General features: G+C 52.3%; 1 protein-coding gene across 1 annotated transcript in view; it reads right to left on the minus strand.

The window, feature by feature from the left end:
• The window catches only part of TNFRSF21 (TNF receptor superfamily member 21), a gene marked incomplete at both ends in the record, with an annotated part of 31,064 nt that extends 8,626 nt beyond the window's left edge, over positions 1 to 22,438 (minus strand). Inside the window, 4 exons of the mRNA XM_079549882.1 lie at positions 843 to 1,108; positions 16,026 to 16,523; positions 18,228 to 18,882; positions 22,406 to 22,438. Coding sequence (XP_079406008.1) covers positions 843 to 1,108; positions 16,026 to 16,523; positions 18,228 to 18,882; positions 22,406 to 22,438 — 1,452 coding nt within the window. The remainder of the gene's footprint in view (positions 1 to 842; positions 1,109 to 16,025; positions 16,524 to 18,227; positions 18,883 to 22,405) is intronic.
• Positions 22,439 to 22,715: the final 277 nt, after the last annotated feature.

Here is a 22,715-nt window from a genome sequence, read left to right on the forward strand (position 1 = left end):
GCAATTTGGGATGGCCTTGTGCCAGTGAAGGGTTTGGGAACCCCCTGCTCCACACCGGCAAGAGGAGTTTCAACAACTGCTTTGAGGGAAGGAACCCTGCACTGAATGAGTCTATGTACTGTCCCAGTGGCTTCCACACTGAGAAGAATCTCCACTCACCACATTTAGCAACTTTTCCAGAAGGCCACTACAGAATGAGTCCCCCAGAATAAAAGCACATCAACATCTAAAGTAAGAGGTGGCAAAAACAATCTTAACAGGTCACCAAGGCTGGCAGCTGATCTGTGCTCCCAAAAACTTACCCCCAGCCAAGACTCTGCCATAGGATCTCTGCAGCAATTATTTTCCAAAAATAAGGGAAAGACTGTTATAAAGCCAGAGCTGCTGCAGTTCTGGAGAATGGTACACACAGACCCTTCCCACTGCATAGGGCAAGACACTGCACATGGCCTTCCAGTGCTTGAAAGGAGCGTATAAACAGGAGGGGAACGGCTGTTTGTGAGGGTGGGTGGTGATGGGACAAGGGGAATGGTTTTAAAGTGAGACAGGGGAGGTTTGGGTTGGATATGAGGAGGAAGTTTTTCCCCCCGAGGGTGGTGAGGCACTGGCACAGGTTGCCCAAGGAGGCTGTGGATGCCCCATCCCTGCAGGCATTCAAGGCCAGGCTGGATGTGGCTCTGGGCAGCCTGGGCTGCTGGTTGGCGACCTGCACACAGCAGGGGGTTGGGACTGGATGATCACTGTGCTTCTTTGCAACCATTCTGTGATTCTACACACACCCAGGCTGCCCTCAACAAAGCAAGGCAATGGACGAGGCAGGCCAGCACCGCGCGCAGCCTTACCGCCGTGGTGTCCTCCATCAGGCCGCGGATCTTCTCCACCACATCGTTACGGCGGTGCTGCCGCAGCGCGCTGATGAGCTGGGCCAGGCTGGCCTCAGGCCCGCGGATGGTCCAGTGCTGCAGTGCAGCGTAGGCCCGCTCGTGGTCGGCCGCGTAGCCGTTGGAGAAGGCGGCCACCTCGCGCTCGCTGGCGTTGCACAGGAACTGGTAGATGTCCTTCCACTGGCTCCCCACCTGGGCCGCCACCAGCTTCAGGATGTCGATGCCTGCAGGGCAGAAGAGCCACAGGTGAGGCGTGGTGAGACTCGCAGCCTCCTGGAAACGCAAACCAAACCTGCAGCCAAGCTTTTCTCATTCTCAAATGGACAAGTTTTGCTTTTGTTTCGTTTTTTAAGACTTGACCAAAAGGGAACAGCTTATGAGTCCAGGCCACAGCTTTGCAAATAAGAGCACCCATCATAGAATCATCACAGAATGGCCTGGGTTGGAAGGGACCTCAAGGATCACGAAGCTCCAACCCCCCTGTGCCATGCAGGGCCACCAACCTCCCCATTTCACAGCAGCCCAGGCTGCCCAGGGCCCCATCCAACCTGGCCTCCAACACCTCCAGGGATGGACGGGGCATCACAGCCTCTCTGGGCAGCTGTTCCAGCACCTCACCACTCTCACAGCACACAACTTCCCCCTGACATCCAACCTCCAGCTGCCCTCCCTCAACTCCAAACCATTTCCCCTTGTCCTGCTGCCATCTCCCCTTTCCAAGAGCTGACTCCCCTCCTGTTTGCAGGCTCCCTTCAGGTACTGCAGGCTGCACTGAGGTCAAAACCCACAATGTGTTCAACACCGTTAACCCCTGTATGCACATAAAGTGTGGCAAATCCATCAGCTGGTCCAATGGAGGCACATGCACTGTAAAATGAACAGTGCAGTGACTGCTGCCTACAAGCTCTGAGCACAGAAAGCCCTGATGTTCAGCCAGTGCTGCCGTACTGCTGTGGGCTCACCCTCACACCTGCATCACAGCTGCAGCTTTGAATGGAAGCTGGATTACGAGATGAGTCACTGAAGCTCCTCTATCAAGATGAATGGTGCTTTCATAACACAGCACCCGCAGCACCTACAGCCGTATTTAGAACAATTTTCCAGGCAGATTGGTGGCATCAAGGAAATGTTGCAAGAATGGAAGATTTGCTATGAGATTTAAACTGTAGAATTATCTAGATTGGAGAAGACCTAAAGAAGACCTAAAATAGTCACCAGCCTGACACTACCAGGCTGGATGTGGCTCTGGGCAGCCTGGTCTGCTGGTTGGTGACCCTGCACATAGCAGGGCGTTGGAACTGGATGAGCATCATGGGCCTTTGCAACCCAGGCCGTTCTGTGATTGTAAGATGTATGACTACCAAATTCCACGTGTCCAGAGATGAGGACACCACCATTCCCTTGGCAGCCTGTTCCAGTGCCCAGCCACCCTTTCTGTGAGGAATTTCTTCCTTGATGCAACTTGAGGCTGTTTCCTATCACTTGTATCTGAGAAGAAAGACCAACACCTCATTGCAACCTCCTTTCAGGTGAGGTCTCCTTTCAGCCTCTTCTCCAGACTCAACAACTCCAGTATCCTCAGCTGTCCCTCATAACTGGTGTTCCAGCCCAACAAAGAGCAAAAAGGTAGGATTTCCCCCAGAAAGCTCAAGACACTTTGTTTCAAGAGCAGGAGAATTTCATCCCTTGAGTTTTGGAGCAATACAAATGGCATGCCTTGCATTTGCTCAGCAGTCAGAAATTATACCTTCAAATAAAGCCATACCTCTTCTATAAGAGCTCATACAGTCTGTTTCTATCCAGCTGAACACTACCCTGTTTCAAACAGCCCCACAAAGGGGAGGCTTGAAGGATCTGCAAGATGAAACTCGCATTTTCCAAGAAGTTACCACACTCTGGGTATCCCCACGTGCCAGCATTCCCCCATGGTTGCATACACTACTTCTTCCATCTGTGGACACGTCTGTCAGCAAAAATAGCTGCTCACAGAGGAATACTGTAGTCAGGGTCTTTCCAGCTGGTATGAAATTCAGCAACTTCTATCTAAAGCAGTTCAATTCAAATCTCCCATCAGGTCTCAGCTAAAAATTCCATAGGTTGTTAGAGTTACTTATGACCAAACTCCCTCTTCTCTCTATTAAAGCAAGCTTATCTGTACTGCTATGTAAAGACACCAGCTCTCACTTCAGAGCTAGATAACCACACAGCATTTTCCAGCACCCACAACCCCACTGTGCTCACAGTATCCAGAACTGTTGTTGGAACTGCTCTGCAGCTGAAACGCCACAGCACACGTGGGGTTCTGCACATCCCTGCCCTCCTCCCAATGCAACCCCAACAGCCTCCTTCCCCGACAGATACGAGCAAGACCTGTGGACAGCTTGAGGACTGCAGCCTGCTTCTCTCTCCAGCAGAGTTTGACTCCGCTCACTGCCGAAAGGAGCAGGCAATATCTCACCAGCCATCACAGATAAGTGATGGTTTGGCTTCTGCGTAGCGTAAAACCTCAACCTTCCAGCCTAGAGCAGAGGATCTCTCCTTTCAGGCAGAGTTTTAAGGCTCCGGGTGCTGCTGCAAACGTTTTGCTAACACATTTCCTCCACTGGGACGAGGCAGAGCAGTTGACTCGATGCAATCTCTGCTACGTTCAAGGAAGTGGTGTGGCACTCACATGTTCACATCAGGGAGTTACAGGTGTGCCCCAAGAGCCCTCCTGCTCCAGCAACAACACACAGAGATTAACGACCACATTTAGAGCATGACAGCAAAGGGGCTTAAAAGCAAAGATATGCATCGCTGAGCTGCCTCTTAAGCAGCTTTACACTCAAGCAGCAAGGCAAGGATCCCCCAGCTCTGTGTTTCAAAAGCAACAGCCACAGGGCTCTGTTTTAAAGGTTGGGAGGGAAGGGGAAGAAAAAAAATAGTAAGAAAAAAACGAAAAAAAGGTTGGGGGGAAAACCTTCTTTGTTATTCAGAATAAACCCAGGGCAAAAGCAATATTCCCCATCATAAAGGAACAAAAAAGGCTGCCAACACGCTATTACGCTTTATGATGGGGCTAATTATCTGAGGCACATAAAAAGAAATATGTTCCTGCCCATAAAATGTCAGCATGCAGCTGGCAGCAGGCATTCGGTCTGGTCTTGCTGCCTCTCCCATTTACTCATACAAAGCCCCAGCCATCACGTCAGCACAGGTCACCTGCCTGTGCCTCAAAGTCACCCACTCCTTGCCCTTGGAAGGCACACAAGCTGTCAGTTGGGAGCAGGAGCTGCACGCACCCCACATCACACCAGTAACCAACCAAGTGCCTTTAGGCATTACAGGCTGCTGTTTGGAAGCAGCACAATAAAACCACCTGAGTCTGAAGAAAAGAACCCAAATCCAAAGATTTAACTGGAATAAGAAGTAGGAAAAGCCCTGAAAAACTTGTGCACCAGGAGACAAACAGGAATGCTAGGAGGAACGAGCAGGGCCAGCGCTGCCCTATCCAGAGGAGGGTCTGTGCAGCAAGCTGCTCAACAGAACATCATTGCTGTTTACAGCCCCTGGCAGCACCATGAGCCCACAAAGAGGGAAAAGCCCCCTACGCTCCCTGCTTCCACCTGCACACTCACTGCTGATCCATCCCCCTGTTTATAGCTGCTGCATTGGCAGCCAGTCAAAGCCTGATCCGCACCGGTTTTACACAGCGACGTGACGCTGTGCCCTGACATCCCCAGCCAGGATTTATGACACCTCCACTGACATTTCCGACTCTGGGGTACTGGATCTCACAATTCAGTAAAGCGGCCCCACAAACATGTTTGTATCTTCTGGCAGAAATATCCCAGGGCACCAGAACGTGCTGCAGAGCAGAGAACTTAATGGTGTGTAATAATCTTCAGAGAACAAATGTTCCATTAAAAACGAATTTGGAAATTTCTACCTTAATATTGTAAGAACCTTCAACTCATTTTCTTGTAACTATTAAATGAATCTAAGCCCCACATGTTCACTATATCCACTACAATATTGTGCAAACAGAACCCTTAAGAGATATGGAAGACAGACGAGCACAGATTTGGCTTGAGTCTCATGGAGAACCATTTACGTCCCTTGCCCTGAAAAATAAGATTAAAACCATTACATGACAAGCTGCCGCTGCACACTGCCAAGTATTACTCCTCGAGCCATTTACAGTAACTTAATTCACTTCTTCAAAGCTAAAATTAATGCTGATAATAAGCTTACAGACATACTATTTTCATATTTCTAGAGCCCTCATGAAGTTACCCCACGGAGCACCGACAGGGCTGGAGTGCACCACGGGGCAGGACGGTGCCCATGGGAGAGCAGCACGTTTCCTGTTGCAGTGCTGTGAAACCTGCCCTCTCCTGTCCCCAGCACATGGGACTTCCCATAGGGAGCAAGGATTGAAAAACCCCAGCCTCACCCCTGGACCTTCTCCTGTCGGTTGAGACTGGAGACAACACTAGAAGCCCTTCAGGGCCCAGTAATTCCAACTAAAACAGTTGAGCTTGGAAGGGATACTGCTTGAAGCCACCTGTTTTGTTCTTCCTATGCAAAGGGTGCTCACAGCCACATCAGCATGATGCTGAAGCTCTTCTGAGCTTGCAACTAACAGAGAACAGTCCAACAAGAGCTGTGGCCCACAGCTGAAGCTACAGCCTGCTCTGTGGTCACATCACAGGGGGCTTAGAGGCAGTCCTGCCCATCTCCTCCTACAACCATGGCTCCTAGACAGGGAATGGGAGCAGCCTGGGAGAGCACCCACCACCCTGCTACTAATCCTGCAAGGATTCCACCTGTGGAACCATTTATTAAGCAGCTTGGCTCACCTCAAAAGAAACTGAAATTAAAGAGCAGCCCTTGCTGTGAAATCTTCCCAGCTGCTATGAGGCTGCATCCAGCAGAACTGATGTGATGTGGCATCTGAGCAATAGAGGATGCCCAGGTACATCCTGGGCACTTAGGCAAGCGTGGTGGGCCACAGCATGGAAGCACCTAATTTTTTAAGGTGATCATCATCCCTGAATTTCTACCTAGGTCAAAGTTTTGTGTTTAAATTCAGAGTTGAAGTTGTTTGCTAGGAAACTGGTTGTCAGTTACTGACAGTGATACCATGCAGTGCCTCTTAGATATGGCTCAGACTTCACCAGGATCCTGCTGATCAGCTCCCAGGGCTGGTCATGAAGCTCCAGAGCAACAGGACAGAGCACAAGACCAAGGTCAATAAGCATGCAGGTAAGCACAATGTCCCAGAGTGTACACGCATGCTGGGTTAGATGGGCACAACCAGGCAGACCCAGACACATCTGCAGCCTGCTTCACAGAGAGCAGCTGGAGACAGCCTTGCTCCCAAAGGATGGCCAGACACCTGCAGAGCAGCATAGGTGAGCAGCAGCACTGAAAACGTGTCCAGCTCACCTCCAAAGACACCAAGCTGGAGGGAAGGCCTCCATGGAAAGCAGAAGCACACTGCAGTGGAACTCCATATCCTGCCTCCAGCTCACCTTCACCCAACCTTTCCTGTAATTCTGTTTCGCCCACACAAGCTGACTTCCACTTGCTTATTCTGTATGAGACACAACATCATTCCCCACGCGTTTCCATCTCCTGCCTCACCACAACACACAGGGTTTGGCTTAGCACGATCTGTTTATGAAAGTCACCAAGATGGTCATCACACAAGCACATAGGACTTCTCCATGCTTTCATAACTCTCTTGTTTTGGATAAGTTTCCCTCATCTCATATAGCTAAGCTATATGCAGGCTGGAAACAAACTTAAAGACAGAGAGCTGTTGGAGAGGGTCCAGAGGAGCCACAAAGATGATCTGCAGCACCTCCACTACAAAGACAGGCTGAGGGAGCTGGGCTTGTTCAGCATGGAGAAGAGAAGCTGCGGGGTGACCTCAGTGCAGCCTGCAGTACCTAAAGGGAGCCTGCAGACAGGAGGGGAGTCAGCTCTTGGAAAGGGGAGATGGCAGCAGGACAAGGGGAAATGGTATGGAGTTGAGGGAGGGCAGCTGGAGGTTGGATGTCAGGGGGAAGTTGTGTGCTGTGAGAGTGGTGAGGTGCTGGAACAGCTGCCCAGAGAGGCTGTGATGCCCCATCCATCCCTGGAGGTGTTGGAGGCCAGGTTGGATGGGGCCCTGGGCAGCCTGGGCTGCTGTGAAATGGGGAGGATGGTGGCCCTGCATGGCACAGGGGGGTTGGAGCTTCGTGATCCTTGAGGTCCCTTCCAGCTCGGGCCATTCTGTGATTCTGTGAACTGCGTTCCCCTGTGATCCTTTAGGCCAGTGCTGCTCAGGGTCAGCAGGCCATTTCTCTACTGTTGTTCTTTGATATTACTCAACAAACTCAAGCAGGGCTGCCCTGCCAGAAGGCTACACCCAAGCACCTGGCAGCATATGGAAAAGCCTAACCACAACCTAACCACAGAGAAACATCCGTCCCTTCCTCTTCCCACCCTCTCGCAAACAAAAAACCATCATTATTTTCAGTTTCAGAGCTCAAGGCAAGTGTCATTTGGTATTCTTCAGAGCAGTGTCTGCTGAGAAGTTGCTGCCTCCAAGGGGAAATCTGTTGCTCAAGTCTGTACAGCATGCCAAAGTCATTCTCCTCCTGTCCCACTAATGATGAAGGAGAAAGGGGTTAACACATCAGCTTAAGTGGAAACGAGGGAAGCTGAGGAGATCTTCCATGGCCTGTAGCACGCATGAGATTTCCAGAATTGTTGAGCCAGCCTTGCCCTCAGCCCCAGCCCTCCCCTGTCACAGTTCGGCGCCGTCCCTCAGCCCCTCGCTGTTGCAGAGCGGAGCTCAGCCGCCATCAGGCCTCCCCTCAGCCTGCTCTGCTCTGGGCCCGCTGGCCCAAGGGCTCTCGGCCGCCCCACAGGCCCCCACCAGCCCAGCCCTGGTTTAAGCCGAGCTCCCAGCGCCATCCTCGTGGCATAGGTGTGCTGGAAGAGGGCAATATTAATTACCGTATGCACCCAACGAGCAGATAATTACTTGATAATCAACATAACCCAGTCCCATGACAGCCCTTACAGATCATCTCCTCCCCTCTGGCAGCTTGCTGCTGCCGGGTCTCAGCTATGTGTAGGAAAGGCGGCCATCTCACCACCTTCTCCAGCTGCCCGTTTCTGAGCACAGGGCGGCACACGGAGTGACAAACCCTGCTTCGGGCTGGATAGATTTGAACATCTGCACAAACCCAGAGCACTGAGTAACAGAGGCGGAGGGCACAGCTGAGCACACAGGCAGGCAGGCAAACCACGGCAATGCAGCCCAACCCTCCCCTACATTCAGCCAAGCTTCATATCACCACTAACCCGACTGTGCCTGTGCTCATCCCACCCACCTCCTCCAATATCTTACTGACTCACACTGAACACAGCCCCAGCAGCCTGTTCATACCTCCCAAAATACACTGAGAGCCTACATGTACAGCAGAGCCAGGGTGCAGCACACCCAAACCCCAGCTGTCCGCAGCTCAACCAAACCAGGGCTTACAAAGCCCAAACCCCGATGTAAATACTTTCCCAAAATGAGAAAATTTCACCGCCTTCCCAAATAGAAGGGGAGATGCTGGAAATCCCCTCACCACAAATATATTCCAGGTCTCCGAGTGAGGTTAGAAAACATACACAAGTGCACAAGAGCACTGTGCAGAGAGGAATAAAGGACACAGTTAAGAATGCTCATGAGCAATTGCTAGTCCTTTCCATGGAGGGCATCGCTGCTGTCAGATCCTCCCAGCAGCCACTGATTCACATCCTCAGAAAGCACCGTTTGGGCAATAAACCACAAACTGCTTTTTTTTTTTTCTTCCCCAAACACAAAAACCAAACACACATAATAACCTTCCAGGGCAGGAAGCGGACTGCTGACAAACACTTCCCACGCGCTCTCGGGGCAGTAACTGCACCGAAGCAGTGAGGAAAGGCTCCATCAGCCACGTGTGACGTTTCAGAGCCAGGGACAAGGACAGCACGAGGTACGAGCTGCAGCAGCTCCTGCACCACAGCTGCAGGCTGTGTGGAGATCAGCTCTGCAGCAGCAGCTCCACGCTTGGTCTGCACCTCCTCCCTCAGACCTACACGAGCCACCCATCTGCACGGTAAACCCACCCTTCTCTGCTCGACCACTTGCCCAGGATGCTGCAGAGCAACCTGCCTGGGAACAGCTGCTCTTCCTTTGGTTTAAAAGAGAGCGGTCAGAGTAAGCATTCTATGTCATTATTAGATTGTAAACAGCTTTTGCAGAGTTAATCCTCATTATAACTCCCCTCAGACAGGCTGGTAAACCCTTAGCAAGCACACTGCTGTGGCCAGGGTCGTATAAATATCCAGACACACACAGATACCAGCCTGGGGATTAAATTCACCTCCAGATTGTTTTTTTCCCCTCCAAGGAAGACTTGGCAAGAAGGGAAAGCCCGCCTCGTTATTTCAGGAGTTATGTGCTACAGACTTACAGAGGTGAGAAATCACAGCCTTCCCGCTGCAGAAGCTGGCGCAGGATTTTCCACAAATAAACCTTCTCAGCATGTTTTTCTGCAAGAGAAGCCAAGCTACCAAACCATCAGTGCTCAGCCCTGCCTAACAGGCAGGCACAAATTCCTTATATTCCCAATTAAATTCCTGGGTTGATTTTTCTTTCTTTTTTTTTTTTTTTTTTGGTGATGGCAGAGGTTGTTGGGGTTTTTTTGGAGCAGATTTCAGATTAAATGTACCATCTTCCCAGGGCAGCCCTGCACACACTGCAAACAGATGGCTGGTGTAGCAGCCCGCATTACAAGCGATGGAGCACCAGCCTCCAGCCTGCTAATGCAGGGAGACTCAAGATGTAATAAACCCACCCATGATTAGGTTTCCTTCTCTCTAAGCAGAACAGCGCTGTCTGTCTCTCTCATTTGTGTTTTCCAGAGATCCCTTTCACCACAAAGCCCTGTCAGGTCCCGAAAGGTCAATTTTGAGGCAAACCTGAGCAAAGTTGAAGACCAAGCAGTCTGAGGAACACAGCGCTTCAAACTCAACATATACCATCCCAGACCTCCCAGAGCAGAGCTCTGCACTGCAGAAAGCAGCTGGAGGTAAAGGGCTTCCTCGTTCCACTCTGAAATGGAACATCCCACCTGGGCACAGCGCCGTGCAGGGCTCCATGCATCCCAGGCAAGGAGCACAGCAGTATTCACAGCACCTGCACTCCTCAGGGCACAACCCTGCCTTATCGATAAGCTCCCTCTGTGGGCCTCATCCTGAGCAAGAGGACAGGCTGACATCTGAGGACCAGATAGATATCTGCAGATTAATAATCTGCAGATCCCAGTGGAAAGACAGCTTTAAAACACCCTTTTGCCTCTCCGTTTTGGCAGACAGACAAACATTAATTCCTCATCTCATGCCTTGCCTGCCAAAGTCGTATTAGGGCTTGCACACAGGCACAGAGCTCCTTCACCCCAGGCACAGTCACAATTAATAAATTATGTCAGCAGCAGCAACAGGCACATCTGCCCTTGGGAGATGCTGCTCTACCCTGCCCACGATCCTTCAGGTCACCACAGTTGGAGCCCAATTCAACTTGTATGCCCATCTCTCTTCCCCATGCTCTGCAGACATGTAGTCAGGAGCTGATCAAAGGGAAAATAACTGCGAAACCAATCCACCAAGTGGCTTTTAGCTCATTTACCTACACAAGCATTAAGGAAGGGGCCTGAAGTGGCACTGAGCTGCAAGAAGCCACCTCATAGGTTTGTGCTTATGCTTGTGCCACTCCTGCAGCTGGGCTTACCCTTTTAGCAAGAACAGCAGTTGAAGGGTGAGAAAAAGCAGGCTTATGGAAGAACACCCATTGCTGAGTTGTTTCCATACGCTTGCTTACCATTTTAGCGGTGAATCTGTACAGATCAAGGCTGCAGGAAGGCTTTTTTAGTCAACGTGCTCTTAAAAAAACACCACCCAATTCCGATTATCATATTCACATGGGGATGCTTAGGAGCTGCAGCATAGGCCATGGGGCTTTTTAGTGAGGCTCCTCAACCACCCAAGCCTGGAAAGCCTGTGCTTTGGAGCAGAACAAGCTCTAGCCTAGCTCTGTGTTACAGCTACCGAGCTGCAAGGCAAGGATCATACCCCAAAAAATCACCACCCAGAAGATCCCAGCACTGCAGGCTGGCAGCTGAGCAACCAAGACCCCCAGATCCCAACACACTGCTTCTGTTCACCATCGCTTCTCAGCTCCCCACTCTGCTTCCAGATGGGATTTCCATCCAAAGCCACTTCTGGCAAGCTCTCTTCTATCTGCAGTCAAGCCTCCTTCCCTGCTGCAAACAGCATTGCAGACCAGCTCATTTCTCTTGATTATTTAAGTAGAGGCTTCCTGGCTTTTCTCTCACCGCCCACTGCAATGATGTGCATCTACCAGACTATAACGAAAAAAAAAATATGAAAGCTCTGGCCTGGCAGGAAATGCCAAGATGCATTTTTCGGTGATTTCAGAAGCTGAAAGACTAAATCCTCTTCTTGTCTCTCAGCACATCATTTCAGGCACCTTGCTCTACATGCATAAGGTTTTATACCAAAAGAGAACTTCCTGAACAACCCATTTCATTCCTTACTACTCACCCACTAATACTCCATAGGTGACAATCAAAGACAACCACTGAAAAACTATTTCAACCCTATCTTCATTGCTATCTTGCTATCTTCTTTAGCATAGACTGATGCAAAATGTGATGTTGCCAAGAATTACAGCTTCAGTTCTCCTTTCTTATTACAAAGACTCTCATTGTTCAATTCCTCCCCTTTGGAAGCTGATGAAGAAAGAGATTGGAAGAACAGTATTTCCAGTACATAGGCTGCTCTCAAAGAAAGGAGTCACACAAGGTTAAAACCACTTCCCTGTACACAGTTTAGGCTCCACGCTAACAATTAACCACTACTTTCTTCACAAATCTTGGCCAAGCTGCCCCTACCATTCCAGGTCCCACCGGCAGGGTGAGATGAAGCAGTGAGATCCAACTCCTCCCAGCAAGGCTGCACCATTGGTGCTGCTCCAGCTTCAAGATCCTGTGCAGATGAGACCTGGGGATTCTGGGACCACCAAGAAGAGCCCCCACCCTGGGGATAGACATGGAGGCAGGCCGGCTGTGCTAGCTCAGGCCGTTAGTCATCACAAACTAGAGGTCTGGGAAGACTCAGACCTCTGAACCATTTAATCCAGTGAGAATCAGTGTCATTCACAGCCTTAGCTGGAACACGTCCACACTGAGGACACGGGTCCCGTTTTAACACCGGCCTCCCGCACCGCTGCTAATTTTAGTTTGTTACTTAAGGCATGTGCTGCGGCCAGAGGGAGCGTGGGGCAGACACCAGCTCATGAGGATGAGCACGAGCAAAATGCCCCGCCGCAGCAACTGCTGGGTCACAAGTGCATCACAGCTGCTGCAGCTACTGGGTATCGAGTGCCCCAGGAACACACAGGGCTTTGGGCCCATTTACCTGAGCTCTGTCAGAGCAGTACAGTCCAGAACAGTAGATGGGCAGAAATATGTATTTTTACATGCCGTAGTTCCTGCACGTGGCAAGTTACATTATCGCAGAAAGACCCTTACAACAACTACCTAAAGAAGTACTGATCACATACCAGCCCTGGGCTACTCCTGTGTGGGGAAGGAGCCCACCCCCAGCGTGATGGGTCTGCTCCAGCAGCACTGCCCTCACCACGGAGCCCCAGCTTACAGGAATCGACTGCCCCAGACCTTCCAAAGAGGGCAAAGCCCACGAGGTGAGCCCTGCTGGCCACCCATCGCTGCGATGCCCGTCTGAGGATGCAGTGGGGCACTTCCGTCAGCATGGCTCCTCTGTGCCAGGCCCGGCACCTGCATCAGAGCAGCTCTTCCCTTTCAAAGGTTAAAGCTGTTTACTGAAAGGATTAAGAGGGAGGAGATGGTCAACTAGGAGGAAGCAGAGGGGAAACTGTGCGCAATTGCCCTGACATCTTGTTGGCACAGCCTATGGGAACAAGCCGTGGAGGCTGAAGGGAGGCCTCATGGCAGCCCACAGAGCCCCTCCCAGGGCACGGAGGGGCAGCACAGAGCTCTGCTCTCTGTGACAGTGACAAGGCTGTGACAAGGCCTGAGGGACAACACGGAGCTGTGGCAGGGGAGGGTCGGCTGGGGTTAGGGAAAAGGGGGCTCTCCAACGTAGGCTGTGGGTGGTGCTGCGCAGCCAGGAGTGGGACTCGGGGATCCTAGAGGGTCTCTATGAATTTGGGTGTTTTTATGACTCTATCGACCCAACTCATGTATTGGTGGAGAGGTCATGCAAATGCCCATAACCTGTCAGCACCAGAGCCCAGGGCTTCATTCTCAGCCCACAGAGATGATTTAAAGCCTAATCAGCTGCCCCATACAACCTCAGTGTGACCACAAACCAGGCTAACAATTTGAGAGACGCACAGAGGCTTTGTGCTGGCTTCCCACCGCAGAGCAATTGGCACCAGCAGCACGGCGGGGCAAAGATCTCCTCTCTGCAAGAGTCTGAAGTTAGTTCTGGGCTATATCCTCATTCAAAACGCTGCCTCAGGATACAGCCACAAAGCACAGTTTGGGGATAAGCACTGCTGGAGCAGCAGAAAGCAAAGCCAAGATGCTTCAGCTCTGCAGCATGGTCAGCTGCTCGGAAAATAAAAGTCAGTTCTGCTGTTTTACTACGTTTTCTCTCATTTCAAGTAAACAGGGTCTTAAGAGCCAGACACGTCAACACAAAATCCAAAGAGGGATTTCTATATCACTGTGGAGAAGAACAATTTACGTGCTTGATACAACAGAGCAACACCGCCAAATAAGAACTAACGAGCGAGGCTGTCCCAGCTAAACAGTGTGATTTAGGCAACATCAGAGCTGCCCTTAAAGCAAGACAAAGCATTAATTGGTTTGTGCTCATTTTGCCTTTGCAGCAACAAGTTCAGCTGAGGACATTCTGTGGTGGGAGCAGGTCACGAAGCCAGCTGGGCAAGCAGGCACCAGCATGACTGGCCAGAACTGCTGGGAGGGCTGTGCCCAACTGCCTGACCAGAGCCTCTGAGCAACGGGGAATTGGCCTCCAGACTGCAGGGGCTCCATCAGATACTGGGCCAGCTCATTAACTGAGCACTGCTTCTGCACTTACATCAGCTTATTGCCCAAGACAGGGAGAAAGCTTTGCGAACACACGATGGATTTGATGCATTAGCTGAATTCAGCTGTTAAAGGATGAGAGAGGCGATGTGCTTTGGGAAGGATGACCCAGGAATTCCACTGTCCTCCAAAGGACGCAGAATCTAGGAGGTGTGGTTATATCTGAGCAGTCTTACACGGTCTGGTTACTCACCACATATCAGCCTGTCTTATCTGCATGGCTTCTTTAACCTGAATCATCCTCAGTGAACAAATGAGCCCTGCCCAAAGGCAGCTCCAGCGCTGCTGCACAAAGACCAGCTGTAGTACAGGCGTGTCAGAAGGCATCCAAAACACCATCATTCCCTGAGCTGTACAGATCCAATCTCTGCTTTGAGGGGACAGTATTCACTGCTCCAAGAAAAGGAAGGAGATATCCAACCAACCCAGGGAGCTGGTAATGAGGGTAATGGGAGAAGAAAGAAAAGGAAAATGAAAGGAAATGAAAGAAGAAACAATTCTGCTTAGTAACAGCCAGCACCTCCTGGCCAATGAACCGTGGCTGAAGCAATGAAGCTCGGTATTTCCGAAGCACACACAAATAAAGGTGCTTAAAAAGGTTCCATAACCCTGCTGTGGATCACTTACCATAGCCCCAGGGACCACACTTCAGGCACTACTGACTTCAGGGACAAAGGAGCGCAGATCTTACAGGAAAAAAAAGTTGTTAAAACTTATTGCAAAAGGAACTGCTTATAAGCTCAAGAAACAGCTCCTCAAGAATTCAAGAGTTAAAAGGAAACCAATAAAAAGCACAAACACAAGAGAAGGCACACAGCTAATTCCAGCAAGACCTTACTGGTTCTATAAATGCATTAATGAAGGCAAACAAAGTGTAGCTCTGTTAATCAGCAGGAAGGAGAACAGAGAACATAACAAGACGCCCTACTCAAAGCCTTCTTTGCTTTGTACTTAAGCACTCAAGGATGACTTCCATCAAGCACTGATCTCTTAAACCTTTAAATCTTTATTTTCCAATCTGTTCTTTGCTGGGGTCCCTTGCTGAAAGTGCCTTCCTAAAGGTTAACTGTGGAGGGACGTTTGTTTGTTACTCCTTAATCCGTCTCTGCAAGACAAAGGGGACAAATTTGTCACCAAGGCTTTGAGGAGGTAGAACCACACATCCTGCTGGGGAGAGCACGGGCACGCGATGCTCAGACAGGCTGCTCACGTTTATGCCACTGTTTTATCACTGACCCTTATGAATCCCTGTCTATGACCACAGCAGCTCACCTTCAGATCTCACTGAAAAGCACATAGGAAGTCATCTGCCAAAGAATAGAAACCACGAGGGAAGCAGCACCTCCAAGATCTCAGAACACGCAGAACTGCGCCCTATGGCTGTTAAGGATAACTCTCCTCACTCCAGCAAGGAAAAAGGGCTGGGGAAAGATGCCAGCATTTGGGATTTAGAGCTTTGACTGAGGTGCTGCCAACAGGCAGAGGGATGACTCAGCCTTCCAGAAACAGAAGTGGTGAAGGAAAAGGGACAGCACAAAAGATAATCAGATGCATGCCTGAGTCACTAAGAAGATAAGGATGGAGAAAAACAGAAGAGCAATGGAAAGGGTGAGATCAATTAAAAATAAATAAGGTCTTCTTTTCAGATCCTCTAATGAAGAGTAGAAGCAGGAGAGGAGCTGAAGAGAGCAAGTGCTGTTTTCTTCGTTATTAATTCCTCCTGGAACAGGAGAGAAGCCAACAGAACAGGGATAGGGAGAAGCCAAGAAACAGCTGAGGAACCACGGGTCTGCGTTTTGCCCTTACTATGAAGTCCAGCATCCCAGAAAAGCAACCAGGGAGCAGAGATGGAACGGCCCATCCAAAGCACCACGAGAACTGCCGCCGCACAAGGAGGAGAGAACACTACTGCCCAGATCTGCTGCTAAAGCCCCAGGCCGTTGCCGCTCACCGTGCCCGTTGCAGTAGTAGATCCATTTCTCCCTGTTCTGCGTGGGGGTGGTGGATTTTTTCATAATAGCTTTCTCCACAATGGCACTGGGATCTTGCCTCGGTCCCTTCTTCAGAGTCCGTGAGCTCTTCCTGACGCTGCAGACAACGATGACCACCAGGACCAGCAGCAGGAAGAGGACGATCATCCAGGGCAAGTGTTCATTGATATCGAAGTGCTGGTGGACGCTGGGCGGCCCTCTGCGGGGCGGCCTGTAGGGGATGCTGGACTTCTCACCCCCGGCCATCTCCTGCGCCGGCTGCTTGCCCGCCGCTTGGCTGCTGTGCTTGTGCCGGTAGCTCTGTGCCTGGCCAGCGGCGCCCGCGCTGGAGAGGCTCCCAGGGGCACCAACCGTGCCGTTGGCCGAGGTGTCGTTGTAGTCAGCTACTGGCTCTGCTGTGCCATTGGACACACGCGGCTCCGGAGAGGAGGTGAGATCAAAAACTGAAGAGTTCAGACCTGCAAGACAAAAGGAGCGGTCAGCGCTGCAGCGCTAGGGGTGACGGGGCGTCATGGCTTGGCCCAGACCCTCTTTGGACACTGGCCTGTAGGCCAAAGCCCAGTGAGACAGTGAGAAAGGGAAGAGGTGAAATTAAAGTTCAGCTCTATAACAGACAGCTACATTACAGAGTCGGGTTCAACATCAAGTTGCCCCTTGCTGGTTAACACCAGTGGCAGCTCTCTCACAAAACTGAGTGATGCTCTTAATCACTTTGTGTTTGATCCTAATTCAGTACTTCTTGGAAGATCTGCAGCTTCGAGGGAGCTGGCTTTCCTTTCCTAGCTTATGAACATTACCTTTAATCACGGAAAATCTGGTATTTGGGCTAGAAACAACAAGAATGCAGAGCCTGATAGTATCTCTCAATCAATCTAAAGCAGCACAAACATATCCATGCTGCAAACAGGCTTGAGTGCTTCAACTCCTAAACAGGTTTCTGAAAGGACAGAAATGACCCAAACTCCGAGAGCCTCTTTCCCACCTTTATTGAGCTTTCTTACCAACAAACAGCTCCCACATCCCAGCCAGTCTGATGAGAAGGCTTGCTGCAGCAAAAACAAGAGCCTACTCTGGAAACTCGGCTTTTAAAAATTATGTCTCATCCCAGCTGAGGCAGAGCGTGGGTGTCATCATCTGTACTGTGATTTTTGTCTCTGACTCGGTTACTCAAAACACTCTGACCAGTACACAAACAGGGAAACCACTAACTTTTATCTAATTGTCTACAGTTGATATCAAAGTTCAGGGAACCCTCCCTTCCTCTCCCAGTGACGCACCGACACCAAACTGAGCTTTGAGTCCTAACAAACGGGAAGTAATGGTGCCTACCACTGTCAACACTTCCTCAGGTGTAAAGGGCATCAAAAGTTGCATTTTGTTGTTAAAATGCAAAGTTTCAGGCACCATAAGATGTGCTGAGCACCACCTCAAGAAGAGTCCTGCAGCACCTCTACAGTCAGCTATGGCTACCGCAGCTGTGCTGAACACAACAGCATGAACCCTGGGGTCTCTGGGCACTCACCTATCTGTGCACAGATAAGATGAAGACTGCGGCCAGCTGTCATTTCTGACTAAGTGAGAGAATGTGGAATTCAAGTCAGTCTGTCCCATCAGTGGTAAATAATGGAAGTCTCGGTGGTTAAAGAAAAGAAGTTAATAAGCACAGCCCAGAGCCCTGTTCTGGCAATGGTTCCCATTCAAGCCGATACAGTGGCACAGTGCAGGGTAAAAGGAACCAGGGAAAGCACAGGCACAAAAGCAACAAACCCAGCAGGAAACCAGTCTGACAGAGAGAAGCTTTCCTCTCCTTGCTGGGGCTTCTCTGCTGCACTTGCTCTCTGCTCCCATTTGCCACAAACACGAAGGCTTGTGCCGGCACGACACACACATGGGAAAAGCAGCTGGGAACACGCTGTCCTTTTAATCCAAAGAGCAGGACAGCCAGAAGTCCAGTCATCAGCAGAGTCTCACGGAAAACACTATTAAACGTAGTTTAACACAAGCAATGGTAACCTGACGTACTGCACAGCTACGTTCTGGCCAAAAAGCAAAAGCACCACCCACACTACGGATCAGGTTGCCCTTCGACAGCCTAAAAACAACCGAAGCAGGAATGCAACCCCGTGAGCAAAAACACAGCTGAACTTCATCGGGGACGTTACCTTTGGGAAGGTAAGCGGTCGGTGGAGCTTCGTAGGTCTCTCCATCCGCTTCTGCATCCGATGAAGTCAAAGATGTGTTTGGAAGAGACGCCGGGGAGCCACAGACGTTGTCGCTTTCCTTCGTCCCCGGCTTTACGACCACCATGTTTTTCCCAAAGCAGTCAGTGTAGGTTTTGCACTTCATCACACTAGAAGGCACATCAGAAAAAGTACCCCGAGGGCAGGGCTTGCACCTCACGTCTTCTGTCTCGGTTCCTTTCTTGCGGACGCCCCAGCCGACCGGGCACACTGTGTAAGGGACGCAGGTATCGTTAATCTGAAACGTACCCGACAGGCAAGTGCACTCACGGTCGGTCAAGGCAGTGCAATGAGTTTTCTCAATCATTGGCAGTTCGCAGGGTTTTCTGCACGGGTGGCATCGCTCTATGCCGTTCTCGTGCTTAGTGAAGGTCCCATCCGGACAAGGGCTGCACTCTCTTAAGGTACTCTTCGTGCAATGCTTGGACACGTAGGTTCCCGCGGGGCATTTGTCGCAGATCAGCTCCTGATTGGTGGCACGGTCGAGGTGGAGGTACTTGCCAGCAGGGAGGCTCACGGCGTTCTGCTCCGAGGTCAGCTTGGGCTGAGCGTCAGCGGTGCCAAGGAACACGAGCAGCTGAAAGACAGATGTAAAACATTGGTGAAAGCAGCGCGCGCCCGGAGCCCTCTGCCAAATACCTTCGGCACCCGTGTGGGACCACGGGGGATATCCCAGGGCTGGGAGACTGCAGGAGGTCTTGCACCACAACAGGGTGGGCTGATGGAGTGCGTTCTGGCTGCTCCACCAGCACCCTGACACAGAGATGGCTACCGGGGCATTACAAATCAGCTACAATTCCTTAAATCTGATACCACCCTTCTCAGACTATGCCTCATTTACACTGCAGGCTGCCAGGGCAGCGAGCGCCGCTATCTGTGTCTCAGCATACAGCCCACCCTGAGAGCGCTCAGACCAGCTCTGCATTTCAAGGCTGAGAGGTCCCAGCAGGAGCCAAGAAAGCAGCACCCATGCAGGTGGCAGCGCTGACCCATGAAACTGTTTTCCACTAAGCATTAAGCAGCACTTGTTCAAACATCTGCCTTTTTAAATAGCACAGAACAGGTTGAAACCTGGGCTGGCACATGACTTCTCAGCCCTCCTACCCTGGCACAACCCACACACCTCTGTGCGAGCAGCATGGTTCTCCAGGGCTCTGCTTCAAGCCTCCACCTTGACCACTGAATGTTTTGGGTCGGAAGGGACCTCAAAGCTCACCCAGTTCCATCCCCTGCTGTGGGCTCAGGCAGTAGCTCAGGCTGGGTGGAACCACCAGCCTGGCCAGGAGCACCTCCGGGGATGGGCATCCACATCTTCCCCGGGCAGCCTGTACCAGGACCTCACCACTTGAAACCAGCCTTAATTGCAACAGGAAAGGAAGAAGGGACACTATTCTTAAGCTCTCCTAGGGGCTCTGCTGTAACTTAGTTCCTCATTGCATCAGATACAGGTAAAAGTTCTCAAGTTTTAGACACCCAACGGCAGCCAGCTGGGCTCATCAATGACTACATCCAGCCTCACAGTTTGATCCCCTCAGCCCTGTGTGCTGACACCAACAGGCTGCTCCATCCCCGAGGGACGCGGTAGGACCTCTGCTTCTTCCAGAAGACCTCTGCACTGCAGGCACAGCATCAGCTATGCCCGCAGAAGCGACACACAGAGAACAAAAGGCAGCTCCAGTGCAGCTGCCCCAGCCTCACTCAGCACACAAAGCAGCTGGAGATGCATTTCTAAGCAGCAGCAGGCTGAGCTCAGAGGGAAGGAGGAACATTACCTTGGATTTCCAAAGGTGATTTCTTACCCTGCAGGCATGCAGACCACAGACCCTACTGCTTTTCAGCGGAACAGCCACGGACATAAATCACCTTGCTGTGCTGCACAGGACCTTGCTTTTGCTCCGCTACATACCCTGGGCTATCAGCCAGCAAGAATACATTAAACAAGAGCCTCCACCAACATGACTCTGCAGAACACATCACAGCAGAGCTGCACCGCGTCATTTTTGGTGCAGTCTCTCCCTTCCTGGAAAACACACCGTCCGGCAGCGCCGTTCTGTCCCACCCGCTAAATAATGTATGGCCGTGCAAAACACCTCAGGTCTGTTATTTTCCTGAAGCAGCAATCACAGAGGCGGCAGCAGACAGGCCTGCAGGAACTGACAAGGAGCCTGCGGTGGCCAGGCCAATTACGGCACGTCAAATTAAAACAAAGAGCGAGGCTGCTGTGGCAGGCACTGCCGGCTCACACCATGCCTCCCCCCGCCTCCCCAAGATGCGATTGCACAAAGCACTACAGAAACCTGCCACCCTGAGCTCCCTGACGCAACGCCGAATTAGCAAACCAGATGCAACAGGATCCAGCTCGCAGGGCTTGCTGCTGCCCTGTGCGGGGGCACGAGCCCATGCCATCACCCCGTGCTGGGCCGGCAGCTTTGGGGCGCAGGCATCTCCACACCTAACCACAGCATCATCACAGCAGGGAAGGCTCAGCAGCACCGAGCAACTGTGCAGCTGTGCTGCCAGATCGGTGCTTCTGCTCCCTAAAAGTAACTGCTGCTGAGATCTGGAGGCTGGCACTGCTTGTGGCTCTGAGGAGGACATGTACAGCAGGAGGATGTCTGCTGGCCACAACCACCATCCTCATTGACTGCTCCTGGGGATGATGCGTGCAGCTTCGGAGGCAGGAGCACCAGGATAAAGGAGGAAGCCCTACTTACCACCAGACTCTGTCCAATATTCCAGTACCAGAGAAAGAGCACAGAGTAACACAGCCCACAGTGCAGCTCTTCATGCACAAGAGGCTCCGAACGCCCAACCTGAAGGCTCCCAGGACCTGCACACCTCAGCACCCACGTCGCTGCCCATCTGCCCCAACCCATCCCAACACCTGAAGGACTCACATGGGAGAGGCAGGAGAGGCAGCTGGGAAGCAGCCAGCAGCTGACGCAGGCACGACCCACCTTACAACCAGGAGCTGGATGAGTCAGTCCTAATGCTCACTGTCACGCAGCACCGCTATCAGACTGCACACTGCATCCACGCATCCCACAAATCCAATGAGCAACGTGAAGTCAATAGTTTGTACGGACCCAAGTGCGAGCCCATGGGACGCTGCAGGCTGCCCCATCCCTGCAGCATCCCGAGGCCATGGATGGGCCCTGGGCCTGAGCTGTGCAGTGGCAGTGGAGGGCCATCATATCATCAGCTGCTCACTGGGAACCATTTCTGAAGGAAAAGAGTGAGGATCTGGAGCAGCTGAAGCACTACTGCCCATGGGCACGGGTCTGGCTGCACAGCCTGCATCTCTGCAAGGAGGGGAAGCCACATCAAACAAGAAGCAGTGCCAGTGAGCACGGCCCCAAGTTTGATGGCAATTCAGAGACACGAGGAGCCCCACCTCCTGCCGAAAGGAGCACGTTACTGACTGAAAAAAGTTGGTCGTGCTGAGGGTCTCGACAAAGAACTGTTTCTTCATTAAAAGCAACACCTTATTTCTGCCGGCCTGGGGTTAGCGAAAGTAACAGCGTGCCACATCAGCAGCCAGGCTGCTCTCGGAGGGCAGCGCTCCTGCAGCACTGCAGCTCCCGGCGCTGCCCAACGCCCCACGCCGTGCCGCTCCGAGCGCCCCAGCGATGGGGACGGCATCCCTGCGGGGCACCGCGGCCACGCCGAGTTCTGCTCTGCGCCCGAAGCGGTGCCGCCGTTCCCCGGGGAAGGGAAGGGATGGCTTTGGGCTCTTCCTCCCCTAAATTCCTGCACAGCCGCTACTGCGGGAGCCAACGCGCTGCCGGTTACACAACCCGCCGCACCGCTGCAGTGCCGATGGCAGACCCTCCCCAGCAGGACCCCCAGCACGATGGGATTCTGCCTACAAGCGCCGATCCTGGAGATGAACCCCCGGATAACACCGCGTGGGGGGGGAAGCGAAAAATAAAACAGCGATAGCATTAAATAAAGGAAACGGGAGTCTGGGCGCATCCCTGAATCCCTGAAAGCAGCCACGGAAGGAGATGCGGCCCCGCAGGGACACGGCGCGGGCCCCGTGAAAACCGCAGCCCCAGCCCCAATACCGACCCCGGTCCCGACCCGCCGGCACCACTCACCGGGAGGACGGCGGCCAGCACGGCAGCCCCCATGGTGGCCGGGGCCGCCGCGCCGCAGCGAGCGGGGCGCTGCCCGGTCAGAGGCGTCTCTCCTTCATACGGCGGCGGAGGGGCGGCGCGGGGCCGGCGGCGGCGGCTGCCCGCGGCGGCGGGAGCCCATGGCCGGCCCGGGGGGCCCTGCCGCCCGCCGCGCTCCCACCTGCCTGCGGCGCCGCCGGCTGCGCGCGGGGCGGGGGCGGTGCACGTGGGGCGGCGCGGAGGGGGCGGGGCCGGCAGTGTGACGTCATCGCGGCGCGGGGAAGAGGAGCGC

This window comes from Tetrao urogallus (genome assembly GCF_951394365.1).
Source record: "Tetrao urogallus genome assembly, chromosome: 2".
Classification (NCBI taxonomy): Eukaryota; Metazoa; Chordata; class Aves; order Galliformes; family Phasianidae; genus Tetrao; species Tetrao urogallus.